The sequence below is a fragment of the Musca domestica genome, unplaced genomic scaffold (assembly GCF_030504385.1).
Source record: "Musca domestica strain aabys unplaced genomic scaffold, Musca_domestica.polishedcontigs.V.1.1 17, whole genome shotgun sequence".
NCBI lineage: Eukaryota > Metazoa > Arthropoda > Insecta > Diptera > Muscidae > Musca > Musca domestica.
The window spans coordinates 6164456-6182028 of NW_026712230.1; the positions used below are offsets into that span (position 1 = coordinate 6164456).

The 17573-nt window shown below is 33.8% G+C and overlaps 1 protein-coding gene across 1 annotated transcript; it reads left to right on the forward strand.

The window, feature by feature from the left end:
- Nucleotides 1-14213: 14213 nt before the first annotated feature.
- On the forward strand, nucleotides 14214-17522 carry LOC101894294 (E3 ubiquitin-protein ligase TRAIP). The gene is made up of 9 exons (XM_005190480.4): nucleotides 14214-14614; nucleotides 14679-14894; nucleotides 15632-15701; nucleotides 15766-15956; nucleotides 16020-16112; nucleotides 16177-16234; nucleotides 16628-16756; nucleotides 16819-17040; nucleotides 17109-17522. The coding sequence occupies exons 1-9, from the start codon at nucleotides 14499-14501 to the stop codon at nucleotides 17382-17384; spliced, it is 1371 nt and encodes a 456-aa protein (XP_005190537.2). The 5' UTR covers nucleotides 14214-14498; the 3' UTR covers nucleotides 17385-17522.
- Nucleotides 17523-17573: the final 51 nt, after the last annotated feature.

The window sequence follows — 17573 nt, forward strand, 5'->3', positions numbered from 1 at the left end:
ATTAACAGGTAAGCAAAGGCATACGGTGCCGACCATGTGATACACTACAATATGTTTGAAGCCCACCATTACGCTTAACATTTTGACCAGGGACATTTGCCCAATATTTACGCATTCCCGCGTGCTGTTAGGTGTTGTGGCCCATTTAACAGCTAAATATATTCCAATGATCATCCAAAATGCTAGACTTCTTCCCTGTCCTTAACTCTCTTCCAATCAACTCAATTCCGTGTTGATTGGTTTAAATTGTGTGATCAGGAATTTTTTTCTGTTTTTGGTTCATGTGCGATAATTTCCAAAAGCAAGAAGCCACTATGTATCTCCAAATTTAGACTCACCTATATGATTTGAATGTCTACGATATTTGGCTACATTCGTCAACGAAATCAGCATAAACAAGTAAGCAATAGCTACAGTCGTGCGGGGCCGACCATGTGATACCCTACAACACTACAATATGTCAGAATCCCCCTTATGTCCAAATACACTTTGGAAGATTTGGCTTTTAAAATATTACCCTTAGCAGTTTGACCAGGGACACTTTCTCAATATTTATGCACTCCGTCGTGCTGTTAGTTGTTGTGGTCCATTTTACAGCTAAATATAATCCAATGGTCATCCAAAATGCAAGAATTCTTCCCTGTCCTTAATTCTCTTCACAGGCGTGTCGATTGGCTTCAATTGTATGATCGGAAAAACATTTCTGTTTTTGGTTAATTTGAACCCCTAAATATTTTGCAATCATCTCCAAAGATGGTCATCCAAAATCCTAGAACGCTTCCCAGTACTTAACTCTCTTCTCAGGCGTGTCGATTGGTTTAAATTGTGTGATCAGGATTTTTTTTTTGTTTTTGTTCATTTGAATCCCTAAATATTTTTCGATCCTCTCCAAAAGCAAGAGGCTCCTCGGTATCTCAAAATTTAGACTAATCTATATGATTTGCTCTACGATATTTGGCTATATTCACCAACGAAATCAGCATAAAAAGCCGGAAGTTCGCCATTTGTGTATTTTGGATATCACCTGTAAGTAATGTTGGTATTTTTCACACAAAAGTAGTGGTCAGTTCAACCCGCTATTCTAAACTCTAACTTTGTGCGAGATTTCGTGTCCTTTGGTTTCTATTTGTGACCTTTATTACGGCTGCAAAATCAGGAACATTTTTAGTTGTTGGTCCATTTCAACCCCTAAATATATTGCGAACAATAGGCCTAGCCCTTCTGAGCCTAACCCTACCCTTGTGAAAATATTCGTGAGGATCGGACGATAATTGAAATCTGTATATAACTCCAACCTGTGTTGTAAGGTGAAAAAAATACAAAATATTCACTTAGGACAGACTACATTGTCTCGATTTAAATAACGTCAGATTTTTTAAGGAAATTTTCTTATAAATCAATTTGAAAAAATCGCATGCCATTAAAAAATTTGAAAAAATAAAAAAATGACACAAAATACTACAAAATCTGTATTAACATCATTATTCGAATCTTTTTATGCGATTTTTTTTAGATTAGATTAGATTTAGATTTATATTTATATCAAGAGGGCATTCTGAATTGACAAAATTTGTCAAAATCGTTCCAGCCATTCTAGAGATATAAGCATTCTAGCGAACATCCCTTTCATTTGTATATACACATTGCATATATTTCGCTTTATATATCCGATATATTTACCATCGGCGTCTACGTAACGGTCAGAACTGACCTGTTCCTCTATTTGTGATTTCGCCGGGATTCAAAATATTCGCGGTTCAATGGAAAATTTGACTTTTATTTAACACAAATATTATGGTCTATTTCATCCACTAAATATTACCCGATGACCATCAAAATTGGAAAGCTTCTGCCCAGCCCTAAGCTCTAGCCCCATGCTAACTTCCGCGTCGATTGGTCCATAATCGCCACCTGTAGAGCAACAAAATCAGGAAATTTTTCGGTTTTTGGTCCATTTAAACCCCTAAATATTATGCGATCATCTCCAAAAGCAATAGGCTTCTATTCTGGCTCTAGCCCCATTCTAAATTTCGTGGGGCTCGGGCCATAATTGCGACCCGGAGAGTGATTTCAAATTTCATGGACAGATCGACTCAGCTAGGTAGGAAGATCCATACATACTTTCCTATGTGGGAAACCAATATTTCGAGGTGTTACATAATTTTTGGCCCAATCAAACTTATAATACCCGCAACAAATAGTGTTATATAGGGCCGATACGAAGACTTGGACCTGCATAGACAATTTTTTGTCACAGACAGTAGTTTCCATTACGAGCTCTAAATACGTAATTTGAAGATCGAATATCGGGAGGTACCGTTATATTGGGTCTATATGAAGACATGGACCTGCACAGACAATTTTCTGTCTTAGGCTGTAGTATCCATTTCAAACTTCAAATACCAAATTTGAAACAATTCCGGTGAATAATGTCGCTAAAATTATCACGATACCGAATATCGGGAGATACCGTTATATGGGGCTATAAGAAAACGTGGACCTACTGGCAAAGTAAACATGTCTGCAAAATTTTAGCCTTCTATCTCGATTCGTTCGAAAGATAGCGTGATTAGAACAGACAGACGGATATCGCTAAATCAACTTAGAATTTTACTCTGATCAAGAATATATATACTTTGCTGGGTCTGACATGAGTATTTCGAGTAGTTACAAACGGAATGACAAAGTTAATATACCCTCCATAGTATGTTGGAGGGTATAAAAATATTCTATGTCAAATTTTACCATATGTCACAAAAGAAAAGAAATCCCTGTTTTCATTGTATATCAAAAAGTTTGCATCAATGTTCTCCAAAAAAAAAAAAATATTTTCATATTTTTTGAGGAATATTTTTTCCGATTTTTTTTCGAGTTGACGCCCGAAAGTAACATAAAACTTCGTTCTGGGCGGAAAATACCAAAAGAAGAAATACTCTTCACAAAATTTCGGTATAAATCTCTGAATAAACCCTATATCAAGCTACAATGTTTTTTACGAAAATTGCATTCAAAATTAATGTTCTAAAAGTGAAAATTATTTCACCAATTTCATGTTTTTTATACCCTCCACCATTCTCTGGTCCACGTTTTCGTATAGCCCCCAAAAAACGGTACCTCCCGATATTCGGTATTTTCATGATTTTATCGACAATACTTACCGAAATTATTTCAAATTTCATATTGGAAGATCTTAATGGCTACTTTAACCTATGGCAAAAAATTTCTTATGCAGGTCCACGTCTTCGTATAGCCCTCATATAACGGAACCTCCTGATAGTCGGTATTTTGATGATTTCAGCAACATTATTCACCGAATTGTAACAAATTTCGTATTTAAAGTTCATAATGGGTACTACAGCCTATGACAAAAATCTTCGTATAGCCCCCATATAACGGAACCTCCTGATAGTCGATATTTTGATGATTCCAGCAACATTACTCACCGGAATCGTTTTAATTTTCATATTGGAAGATCTTAATGGGTAATACAACCTATGGAAAAAATTCGTATGCAGGTCTTTGTATAGTCCCCATATGACGGTACCTTCCGATAGTCGGTATTTTCATGATTTTGGCGATATTATTCACCGGAATTGTAACAAATTACGTATTTGAAGTTCGTAATGGGTACTTTAGCCTATGACAAAAAGCGCCACGTCTGCGTATAGTCCAAGTGGTAGTTTTCGGATTTTTTTGGAAATTTTTTAAGTTCCTTCCAAATGGTAAAGGGTATTAAAAGTTCGGCCCGGCCGAACTTAACTTCAATTTTTTTTAAAATTTATAGGAAATTGACCCTTTCATTATTTAATATTATTTAACCTTTTTTCCAATTAGTTATTTACCCGATTCATTTTAAATGTGTGTATAACAATCTATTCTTATCTGTATAGACAAATAGCTAAAATGTTATTGTATTAATAAAAGAAACAAACAACAAAATTTATTCTTCTTCAACTCTGGAATCACTGTAACTGAAAATCAAATTATCTATCAATGTATCTATCTATTAAAAAGTAATTCTATAACTAAATAAAATTAAATTTAAATCAACAATAAATTGTTCTATTGATAAATAAAATGGAATGTAACATTTGAAACCATAAATCAAATATTAGCAAAACAAAAATAATCCGAACAAATGGGTAATAAAAAAAAAAAAAAACAAAAAATATCTCAAGAGTATTTTTTGCATTATTTTTTGTGTAATATATTTAATTTGTAAATATAGTTTAATTACTTCAAAACGAAATCAAACAAAACAAGTATTACACTTAAAAAAATTTATTAAAATAAGCTTTAGACAAATAACAAAAATCTGTTTTTTATTGAAAATAAATCTAAATATTACCATCATAGGAAATTGTTAAAACAAAAGTTAATAATTTGTTGTTAACATAAAAAAGTACATAAATTGACAAAGCATTTAGTTTAGGTCTATCGTATAAAGCTAAGTTATACTAATAATAGTTATTAGCAACAACAATGAGTGTGTATTTATAAATATCAAAACAACAAAAACAAAAAAATATTGATAATAATTATTATTAAAAATGTTGTCACTAAAAGGAGAACAAACAAAAAAAAAAAAAAGTAAATAACAAAAATTAGCCAAATAAATATTAAATGTTTTTGGTTTTGTTTCATACCACCACCAAAAACTATTCGGGAAAAATGGGTAAACAAAATTTATAATTAAAAAATTACAAAAGAACATAAACATGTCAAATGTAAATTTAATATCAGTATAAGTCTAACATGCCATAATTCACATACAACCCATGTTTATAATCTTCCATCAAGCTATAATCAAAAACTATGTCCACATCACTCTGTCTTCAAAATGACTTTAACAAACTCAACACACCCCAAACAGGGTTATCCATACTCTTCCTGAATTATTTCGACATCTTTAGTAAGTAAACTGAGGTTAGATATTTTCAGAAAAAAAAATCGATTTAATTTCCACTGACGCCTTCAAATCATATATTTGTACATACTTTAATTTCCACATTTCTTTGGAAATAATAGTACGTTTACACTTATTAAATCGTATGGATTCAACTATGGTAGAAGAATACAGGTAGATGCGTCAATGCTTGGGAACACTGATATGTCAAAATTGTTTAAATATTTTTTTAATAAGTAGATTTGTATAGGGTTTCCTATACGACGCCAATCGGAGATTGTTATGATATATTTTTTTAATTTTTACAAATTTGAATAATATTTATTCAAAAAATTCAATTATAAAATTGGTTTGACAGTTCATTGTCCTAGCAGCTGTATTGATGCGACTACCTGTATTCTTCTACCATGGATTTCAACTGCCAATTCCATTGTGTATACGCCTCTCAAATCCATTGGATTTCATTTGACGTAGATGAAATGGAATTGACATCCAATAGATCTGTTATTTGTGGGGCAAATAAACTTTTCCTGATGGAAACGAAGCCTAAAACTCATTTAGATCGAACATCTTCTTATAAAACATGTCATTTATATTATCAATTCATTTCATTTTACCTTAAATTATACATAAGTCGTGTAATTTAGTTGCCAGTGAAAATGTGACATTAGACCACAAAATAATCGCACATTTATATTCGATTAAGGTTTCCAGGTCACACTTTAATTAAATTTAAGAGCTTCGGACTTTGGTAAAATATTTATGTCTGTCATGTATCCCACGTAGTACTGATAATCATTAGACTATCTGTAAAAACACTTAAATTACGTTTACATACAAAATCTCTTCCCGGGTTAACCCTGACAATAATCCTTAAGTCCTGCAAATTTCATCTATACAGGTGATAAAACAAGTTGAAAAGCAGTAAGTTCGGCCGGGCCAAATTTTGAATACCCTCCACAATTTTGAACAAATTTGGAAATTTTCAAAAATGTTAAAATCTTAACAATACAGAATATAGCCGTTATATTGGGGTCTATACGAAGACGTGGACCTGCACAGACAATTTTCTGTCTTAGACTGTAGTATACATTTCGAACTTCAAATAATAAATTTGAAACAATTCCGGTGAATAATGTCGCTAAAATCATCAAAATACCGAATATCGGGAGGTAGCGTTGTATGGGGTCTATACGAAGACGTGGACTTACATTTTCACCATTTTCAATACCAAAAGTCCTGCAGACATTTGAGTAAAATTTTATCAATCTACTTCATTTCGTTCGGAAGCTAGAGTGATTTTCACAAACGTACAGACGGAAGGAATTTAAATGGCTTTACCCCGAGCTCATTTTTCAATGTTTGCCGAATGGAATATTGCGTTCAGCTCACGACCCATTTTTTCGGCCACTGCGACGCCGCTTTCGATCAAGTCGCTTCTTTACTTTTCGAACCATTTCTGCTGATGTTGCTGTTTTCTTCCGTCCACTTCCATGACGTCGGGCTACGCTACCGATATCACGTTAACGAGCGACGATATGAGACACAAAAGATTTATTCACTTTTAAATGCTGGAGTGCTTAAACCATTGCCACATGTGGTTTTGCAGCCTAACGTAATAAAATTACACTATCACGCTTGAATTCCATCACGAATAACTTTTTTTTCTAGAAAATTCTTACCAAAATGCTTTTGTACGCTTGTAAACAATATAATGAGCTGTCACTGGAATAATTTTAACAGCTATTGAACGAGTGGCTTAGAAATGACAGCAGTCTGAAGTTGGTTGCAGTTTTTCGTCTTACCCAGTATATATCTTCAACCGAATTATCAGTCCAAATGACCTGAATTTTTGCACATTTGACCGAATTCAGTCTAGAAGCAAGAAGCAAATTTGTAGAAAATCGATACAGATCCGATTTGGGGATTTAAGTCCCTCACATAGGTATTATGCACTCCACAAAAATAAAATTTGGTACAACATAACTTATTTAGCTACCTGTATCAAATTTTGTCGAGACCGGATCAGATTAGGAGATAACTCCCATATTTATATATTTATCCGACATGAGGTTTATTGTGCTCCAAATGGCTAATGTCAACCTAAATGGAATAAATTTTGGCAATTCCGATTGAATTCATCCTAGAAACAAGTATATGAAATTTGGTGAAATCGGTTCAGATATAGCTATAGCTCATATATAGTTTCAGCCGATTTGGTGCTAAAGTCCCTCACATGCTTAATATGCACTCCACAAAAATGATATTTAATGCCTTGTATCAGAAAACCTTGCTCGAAAATATCTCTGTCAAATTTTATCGAAATCGGTTCAGATTTTTATATACCTTCGATAAACATCTTCATGCGATTTTACGGTTATTTTCCGCCATATATGTAATATAAGTCCAAATTGGACAAATGGTGAAACTTGGTCCGGTATACCTATTGGTTCAATAAATATTTTTTAATATAATCCTAATCGAAGCCATATCATGCTCTATACAACAATCTTACAGTACGTTTACATATAAAGGGATTAACCCACAAGATTTGGATTAAACTTATCATACCCATATACTTCAAATAAATCCTTTTAAATTAGGTTGACTCTACAAAAAAACTCTAACATAAACATGGCAATGATTGGTTCAGAGGTTGTATTCACATAAATTCTGAATATAAACTTGCAATTTGTATTAGGTGAAAAGTGTGATTTTTCCTACAAAACCAGTGGTGCTGCTTATCATTAGTACTGTGATTTCGATCGTGATTGCAAATAAATCAAGATAGCTTTTGTTGCCAGGGAAACAGTGTAGTATATGTTTGCCAAATAAATGATTTGCGTCAGTTATGGAGAGAAAATTTAAAATTGTTAACTTTTTTTAAACAGTTCAAAAAAATACTAAAGGGTTTGAAATAATTCAATACATCAAGAAACACACATAAAATGACACTCGTTCATAAATTATAATATACACACATATATATAGTAAAATACATACATGTATGTACTAGTTATCGAAATCTATGAAATTTCCCAAACAACGTATTACACATTATTCTGAAAAGTTGTTTCATTTTTTACATCTTGTTATGTTTTATTTTTTTGTAAATTCACAATCTCTAGAGCCCCGAGATTGTCGAATTTGATCAAATGTTACAAGTTGTGTTATTCATCTATGCATACATATTTATATCATAAGTAAATCATTAAATTAGTACGTAAATATCTTCACTTTATTTTGTATTAAAAAATAAATCTATAAATTTATACTCATTATTTTTTGAATTTATATAAAATTAAATATTCTAAAAGAAAATACTAATAAAAAGAATTATTAAATAAACAAAGATAAAGCGAAGTTTCCTTGGTATAAAGGGAAAGCGGCATCGAGAAAAGTGAGGGATTGTGAAGCTATTTTTTGAAAAATAGCTATTGATATAGGTAAAATTAAAACACGTAAAATTCAAATAAATTAAGTTTTAATAACCATTGCACAGTGGTCGCTGCCATTGGCCAAAATTCAAAAAAATTAAAATCAGATATTTATTGCCAAATGTGTACAAATGAACTCTTAAGAGGTTAAGCTTTTTAGAAAACATAATAATCTTGGCTTCATTCTAACGGGACACTTCGAAAATAGCATCAAAAAAGAGAAAATGTAGTTAGTTGTTTTTATACCCTCCACCATACTATGGAGGGTATATTAATTTTGTCATTCCGTTTGTAACTCCTAGAAATATTCATGTCAGACCCAACAAAGTATATATATTCTTGATCAGCGTAAAATTCTAAGACGATTTAGCCATCTCCGTCCGTCTGTCTGTCCGTCTGTCTGTCTGTCTGTCTGTTGTAATCACGCTATCTTTCGAACATATTGAGATAGAAGGCTAAAATTTTGCACATATGTATTTTTTCCCAGTAGGCAGGTTAAGTTCGTAAATGGGCCATGTAGGTCCAAGTTATCATATAGCCCCCATATAACGGTACCCCCCGATATTCGGTATTTTGATGATTTTAGCGACATTATTCACCGGAATTATTTCAAATTTGGCATTTGAAGTTTGTAATGGATGCTACAGCCTAAGACAGAAAATTATCTGTGCAGGTCCACGTCTTCGTATAGCCCCCATATAACGGTACCCCCCGATATTCGGTTTTTTGATGATTTTAGCGACATTGTTTACCGGAATCGTTTCAAATTTGGTATTTGAAGTTCGTAATGGATACTTCATCCAAAGTCAAAGAATGAGCCATGTAGGTCCACGTCTTCATATAGCCCCTATATAACGGTACCCTCCGATATTCGGTATTTTAATGATTTTAGCGACGTTATTTACAGTGATTGTTTCAATTTTCGTCGAATAAGCATTCGATATTTTTAAGATTTTAACAGAATTTTTAACGGGTTTTATTTTTTGGAAATTGCCAAATTTGTGGAGGGTATTAAAAGTTCGGCCCGGCCGAACTTACAGCTTTTTTACTTGTTTAGCTCCTTAGAACGTAAAATGTCAAATAACATTACAATCTGGTGTAGAAATGTGACAAGAATTGGGCAAATAACCCTTATTCGGGAGGTACGTTATATGGGGACCATGCCAAAACATGCATCGACCATATCTATTTTGTAACATTTTTTATATTTATCCCATCAAGGTACCATAACCAAAGACTCATATTGATATCTGCACTGAAAGTATTTTTGGCCGCTGTTCCCATACGACCTCGACCACTGTGCATTGGACACGTCCTGGAACACGTCGTGTATTCGATACACCTTACACATACCACTTTCTCGTCACAAAGGTATTGCTACCATTCATTACACAAGAATTTGTCCTAATTTTGGTGCGATTTTTTTTACATTTTAAAACATATCATGCATCACAAATCCAGAAAAAACGCGGCTCTCACCATGAAAGTTTCAGAATGTTTAACTCACACAAAATTGGTGTAATGTGTGTTACTGAAACGCCTTTAATGTACACAAAATGAATGCCAGAATAGAGGTTCAGTTCTTGTTGTGTGAAAATGAGAAATAAAACAAGTTAAAAAGCAGTAAGTTCGGCCGGGCCGAAATTTTAATACCCTCCACCATTTGCAACGAATTTGGAAATTTTCAAAAAATAAAATCCTTAAAAAATTGTGTTAAAATTTTGAAAATACCGAATATAGCCGTTATTTTGGGGTCTATACGACGTGGGCATACATAGGCATTGTTTCTCATAAGCCATTACCATATTCAAATTCGAAACTTGAAATAAACGGTGAATAATGTAGCTAAAATCATCAAAATACCGAATATAGGGAGGTACCGTTATATGGGGGCTATCCGAAGACCTGGCCCCGCACAGACAATTTTCTGTCACAGACTGTAGTTCCCATAACGAACATCAAATACCAATTTTAAAACAATTCCGGTGAATAATGTCGCTAAAATCATCAAAATACCGAATATAGGGAGGTACCGTTATATGGGGGCTATATGAAGACGTGGACCTGCACAGACAATTTTCTGTCTTAGGGTGTAGTATCCATTTTGAACTTCAAATACCAAATTTGAAACAATTCCCGTGAATAATGTCGCTAAAATCATCAATATACCGAATATCGGGAGGTACCGTTATATGGGGGCTATAAGAAGACGTGGACCTGCACGGATAATTTTCCGTCTTAGGGTGTAGTATCCATTTTGAACTTCAAATACCAAATTTGAAACAATTCCCGTGAATAATGTCGCTAAAATCATCAAAATACCGAATATAGGGAGGTACCGTTATATGGGGGCTATATGAAAACGTGGACCTACATAGCCCATTTACAAACTTAACCTGCCTACTGGAAAAATAAACATGTGTGCAAAATTTTAGCCAACTATCTCAATTCATTCGAAAGATAGCGTGATTACAACAGACAGACAGACAGACGGACAGACAGACGGACAGACAGACGGACAGACAGACAGACAGACGGACATCGCTAAATCGACTTAGAATTTTACGCTGATCAAGAATATATATACTTTGTTGGGTCTGATATGAGTATTTCGAGGAGTTACAAACGGAATGACAAAGTTAATATACCCTCCATAGTATGGTGGAGGGTATAACAAGTAAAAACGCAGTAAATACCCTTGCAAGAATTAGCAACTTTAAAAAAATGCCTTTGGCGGGGCCGATTATAGGGGTGAGATAAAAAACTGCAACAAAGTCAAACGTCATAATTTTTATTTTTTTTAATTTTATTGATCGAATGCTCAAAATGCATCAAATTTTAGAATACGTTTAGATTTGCTCGAATTGGTCACCTTTGACACAATTTACAGTCTTCAAACGGCCAGTGAAACCGTCACACGCTGCCCGAATGTTGCTCCGCGGTATTTTGGCCCACTCCCGGCGAAGCGCTTGCTTGAGGTGATCGACACTTTGGTATTTTTATACCCTCCACCTAAGATAGGAGGGTATATTAACTTTGTCATTCCGTTTGTAACATCCTTAAATATTCGTCGTAGACCTCAAAAAGTATATATATATTCATTATCAACATAAAATTCTAAGTCGATTTAAAATTTAACAGAGCAATTTGTATTGTATTTAGGATGGTTGGTATTGAAAATGAGACATATCGGTCCACGTTTTAGTATAGTCCCCATATAACGGTACCTACCGATATTCGTTATTTTGATGATTTTTGCCACACTTTTCACGGATTTGTCTGATAATTGGTATTTGGAGGTCATAATGGGTCCTAGTTCGTGTGGCGAAACATTGTTTGTGTATGTCCACGCTTTGGTATAGCCCCCATAAAACAGTACCTCCCGATATTCGGCATTATCATGATTTTTGCCACATTTCTTCGCGAATTTGTCTAAAAATTGGTATTTGTGGGTTCTCTCTCCTTTGGCGACACATTGCATGCATAGGTCCACGTTTTTGTATACCGATATTCGGTATTTTGATGATTTTTGGCACATTTTCCCATGAATACGTCATTGGTATTTGTGGATCATAATGGGTTCCAATGTTTCCTTTACCCTAAGGTGGACGGTATTAAAAGTTCGGCCCGGCCGAACTTATTGTTCGCTTGAAATGAAGCGAGGAACCTCATTTAGTAATCATTCTTGGTGGCGCACGCTGAGTGCGACTGTGCTGAGTCCTGTTGCAATGTCCAAGGTTTAGGGCCAAAATGTTTGCGTACCCAAGGTTTTAATACACCCTCCAAATTGTTTTCGCGATAATATTCGGCATTTATTCTGATCGGTCGATTAAGGCAAGCGGGGAACGACCATCTGCTGTTATAGCGGCCCACACCATCACCATGGCCGGAGAAAACCGAATTCGGCTCTTCAAAACTTTCGGTCAAGCAAATCGAATCTTTAGCTCTTTTGAGTCTATTTTCTTTCTGTTGCGCTGTAAGTTCTTGAACTTCTTTACTTTTCGAACCATTTCTTCTGATACTGCTGTTTTCTTTCGTCCACTTCCTTGACGTCGGGCTACGCCACCAGCATCACTGTAACAAGCGATGGTACGAGACACAAAAGATTTATTCACATTTAAATGCTGGAATGCTCTAACGGTAGCCACTTGGGTTTTGCAGCCAAATATAAAGAAATCACACTATCACGCTTGAATTCCATCAAGCGTACGCTTGTAAAAAATATAATGAGTTGTCACTGGAATAATTTTAACAGCTGTCGAACGAGTGGCTTAGAATTGACTGCAGTTTGAAGTTGGTTGCAGTTTTTCATCTCACCCTGTATAGACCCTACAGCACTATGCATATTTAGCAGAGCTCCCGTAACAAAATAATTTATCTGCAGTAGATCATACCACCTATCAACATTTGGCTTTAGAGCAGTTATAATTTGGATTCAGTGGGAACTAATATATCAAATTTTGAATAAATTTTCACTAAATTTGACGGAGACATTTTAGTCTTTTATACCAAGTAACATTGCTATAGAGTGCATGATATCAGTTCGAGAAGTTTTATGTTAAAGAAATATATATCGGAACCTCGTTCCACAAAATGGAAACATGAGTTCCGATATTCACTCCATTTGGGCTAATATTAGCCATTATTTGCACAATAAACCTTAAATTGGATTAATGTTATATATGGCAGCTATATCCAATCGTAGCCGTTCTCAATAAAATTTTGCAAAGGTATTTCCGAGCTCTATAAGATATCTGGTACCAAATATCATTTTAATGTGGTGCAGAATACGAATGTGAGGGACTTAAACACCAAATCGGATTTGGTTTGATGTACTTGCTTCTAGATTGAATTCGGTTAGATGTGGCAAAGTTCAGATCATTTGGACTTATATTGGTCATTTGGTGCACACATACCCGAAATCCTTTTTAAGATATATGGGAGCTATATCTAAATCTTACCAATTTCATCTCACCAATTTAATTAGGGTTCGTCCTCGGACCAAACAAATATTCTTTGCAAAATTTCATCTCATTCGGATAACAAATGCGACCTGCATTTTGTTCACAAGAATACATGGAACTTATTTTTTAATAGTTATGGCCATTTTAAAATATTCAATAGTTCATGTATTAAAAAGTGACCACAAATAGTAGCTAAAAACGCTGAAACCACAATATTTAGGGAATTATGGCCAATTTAAAATATTCAAAAAATCAATGCTCATAACTAAATAACTGATCACACATAATAGCTAAAAACGCCAAAAACTCAATATTTAGGGAGTTATGGCCATTTTAAAATTTCAATAACTCATGCCTAAATAACTAATCACAAATAAGAGCTTAAAACACTGAAAAATTGATATTTAAGGATTTATTGTCATTTTAAAATATTTAATAATTCATGCCTAAATAAGTGATCACAAATAATAGCCGAAAAATCAATGTTTAAGGAGATAATTATTTTAAAATATTAATAATAACTGCTTACAAATAATTGTAAAAAACACCGAAGACTTCTTATTCATGCCGAAAAAACTGATCACAAATAATAGCTTAAACCCAATTTTTATTATTTAAGGATTTGTAATGAGCTGCAAACAGTACAAAATAAAAAACAAATTCATATTTTGTTCGTTTCGTACTTTGAGAAAATAACTAAAGAATCGATTGCAAACATTTCATATAGTTTATTTTTGTACTTAGATAATCTCTTTATCATTATGTAGACCAACAATGTAAACGCGGTTAGGAGCAATGTAAACGCGGTATTTGGAAAATTCACATCAATTTAACGCGCAACGCGTCAATTGCAATCGTTTGACATGACTATCTCGTGTGCCCTAACTCATGCGACCCTGTTGGCTGTGTTCAGTGAGTAAAACTTAAAGTGGCAGATGAATATTGGCGCAAAACAAAAATAACAAAAACAAATTGCCAAAGAATATAACAATAACAACAAATGATGGTATATTGGTGATTTTGGCAAACAGCAACAAAACAAATTTTCCTTAAGCAACTTCGGGGCTCAAATTTTCCTTAATATAACTATTTTTGTTTGCTGTTGAGCCTAGTTTTGCTGTTAATAGTTTAATCGTCTCCATTGTCTAATGTCTTTAGAATTAAGTGATCATAATTAAATAAAGTGCAAAAATGTTGAATTTAAATTGTGTGATCTGTGCGGAACTCTTTACCCAGTCCGATGACGTACATGTAACCACTTGTGGGCACATGTTTCACTTTCTCTGTCTGAAGCAGTGGTTGGAAAGGTAATTGGCAACTGTCGTTGGACACTTGGAAATGTATTAGACTATAATTTGTTTTTCTTTTCAGATCAAAAACCTGTCCCCAGTGCCGTAATAAATGTTCTGATCGCAATATATTTCGCGTTTATTTCAATTTAGCCAATTTGGATGTCAGTCGTATTGATGTTGGTTCACTGCAGGATCAGTTGGACAATGCAAATCTACAATTGAAAATGAAAGAGAAAGAATTGAACAAAGCAGAAGAACAAATCAAAAGTGCCAAGGAAACACAGAAGAAATGCATGTAAGTTGTCTTCCACTTAACTTCTCGCACATATTTATTCTCGCGGATGTAGCTTCGTTCTACGTTTTACAATGTGCTTCTTCATCAAGTATATTGTTTTGGGGTCATTTTTGCTGAAAACACAATTTACAGCTGTGACGTCACGAAAAAATACTTTCTGGTTCATTTACCTCAATTGCTTAGGCCAACAACGATAGCTTATCTTTGAAGGTGAAGCGATTTCTGTTACATTTTAAATGAAAAAGTTCTCTCTCGTTCTTTTGTTTTCATTTGCCATCGTACGCCGTGACCTGTTTTACCAACTACTTGACCTTGGCATTGATTTTATTACTAGAGTCTTGTAACTGGTTGACATAAAAAATAAGTTGTTCATGTAAAGTAATTCAGTCATTTATTGTAATTAGAACGACTTTTATATTTCATTACTATAGGGCTAATCCAGAACCTGCAAGAATCTCCAAGCTTTGCAATTTTTTTCGATATCATAAAGGCAAAATCGGTTATCATAGTTAAAAATTGCATATTCTTGCAGTTCTGGAACATACCATATTATGTATTTAATACTAAACATGATACTGATATCATTTGCTGCAAGCCAAAATTGTAATATTTTTCATATGGTTCTGAGTGAAATCCAAGACTGTCTTAAAATAGCATACAATACCTTTATATTCAGTAGATGTAGATAATCGTTGTCCATTATTTCGTTCTAACTTTAATTAATAATTTTCTTCCAGGAAAACAATTGCCGGCTTAGAAAAAGAAGTGAAAAGCAACAATTTTGTCGTGCTCAATTATGTTGAAAAGGTAGGTAAACACCACAAGAAATGCTAATTGATATTAAAATAGATAATATTCTTACATATTTCAGATTAAAGTCTTACAAAACCAAGTCAAAACTATGGATAGCCTTCGAGATGAGGTGACTAGTTTGAAAGCACAAATTGAATCATTAAATGGTATCAACACACTACTTACAGCTTCAACGGCTGATGCCGAGAAACTACTCAAAACTGAAAGTGATCCAAAGGTATTATCTGTGTGTATAGCAACGTTAAAGAGGTAATTACTGTTTAAAACATGCAATAATATTGATTTTTAATCATTAAATTTTTAATATTGTAGAGAATTGCGAGTTTGTGAACACAAAAAGGCGGATATCCGCAATCAATTAAAAGCCGTTCAAAATGACTTACGCAAAGAACGTGATATTAACAAGTAAGTTTTATTTAAATTAGATATTTATTGTTATGTTTTTTACTACCGATTTCTGATGTTTTAGAAGTCATGAAGAGCGCATATCCCAACTTGAAAGCGAAAACTACAATCTTTTGGAAAAGGTAAGGTAGTCTGCAATTGTATTTGCAATACATTTCCTATAACTCATTTTTCTGGATATGAATTGTAGTGATTTTGCTGTAACATTTAATTAATTTTGAAAGCATCACAAAAGTTGACATTTGCTGTAATTTTGGTTCTTACGTTCTTAAAAATGTATTATAGTTAGTTTTCCCGTTTCTTTCAATCAAAATACACTTTAGAAGTTAAATAGAAACAACTTATTTCTCTAATAATTAGTAATACTAAAAATTTAGTCACGTTCCATTTACTCCGTGGATATGAAACCTTTTACGAATTTTAAATGACATCATACAGGTTCACCACTTAATTAGTCCCAAATAAAAACCCTTAATTTACTTTGAATTTAAATTAAACGGATTAACTTTTTTCAGATAAAGTCATTAGAGGCTACTGGCAGCTCCAAAGAATCAAAATCCAACTCCAATGGTTTGGATAATTTGCACAAAACTCCGTTTGGTAAAGTGAAAGAAGAAAAACGCTATACCATATCTCCTACCATCGTAAGTTTGATAAACTTCATTTATGTTTTATTTAAGAAATATTTGCCACAATTTATTTGCAGAAAGAGAATATAAAAAAGATTGAGGAATCCTCATCCCCGTATCTTAATATCAAATCTAGTAGCGTGGGTTTGGTGCCGCTCTTCAAGCGTAATCTCGACAATCCCGCAAAACCACCCGAAGTTGGACCCAAAGTGACAACAGCCAAGATAACAACGCTTAAAATTTCGCCTAGCAAAACAGCGGGTGCTGTGCGAAAAGCCAAAAGTGATTTGGGTGAAAAAGTAAGAATCTTTATCATAAAGGAAAAAAGGACGATATTAAATATTTGGTTGTTTATATTATTTTACAGTACTCAATATTTAAGAAACCACGAATGGGACTGTCGGCAGCGGCTGGCGCTGGTGCCAAAACATCTTCAATGAAACCATTGGGACCTAATTTTGTATTTAATGGTTTTGGTGGCTCTGAGCGTGTAGATCCCTTCGCGGAAAATTCCGACGATAGTGACGTAATAGAGATTGATCCGAAGGCATCAGAAACCGAGAGCACAGTACCTTCCACAAAACTAAGCATTCACAATCGTCTTAAAACTGGGGGATTACGCAATTTTAAACTGACCAAATAACTAGGAATTTTTATCATATTTTCTTTTTTGTAACAAATAAAAATACTTATTTTGTTTCTTATAGAAATATTTATAGTTTTTTAAGTAGAAAATCTCATAAATAAAATTATATTAGTTTTTGAAAAAAAATTGCCCAATTGTTCCAATAATATATTTTCTTTGGCTACTATTATTTGGCTTATATTAATC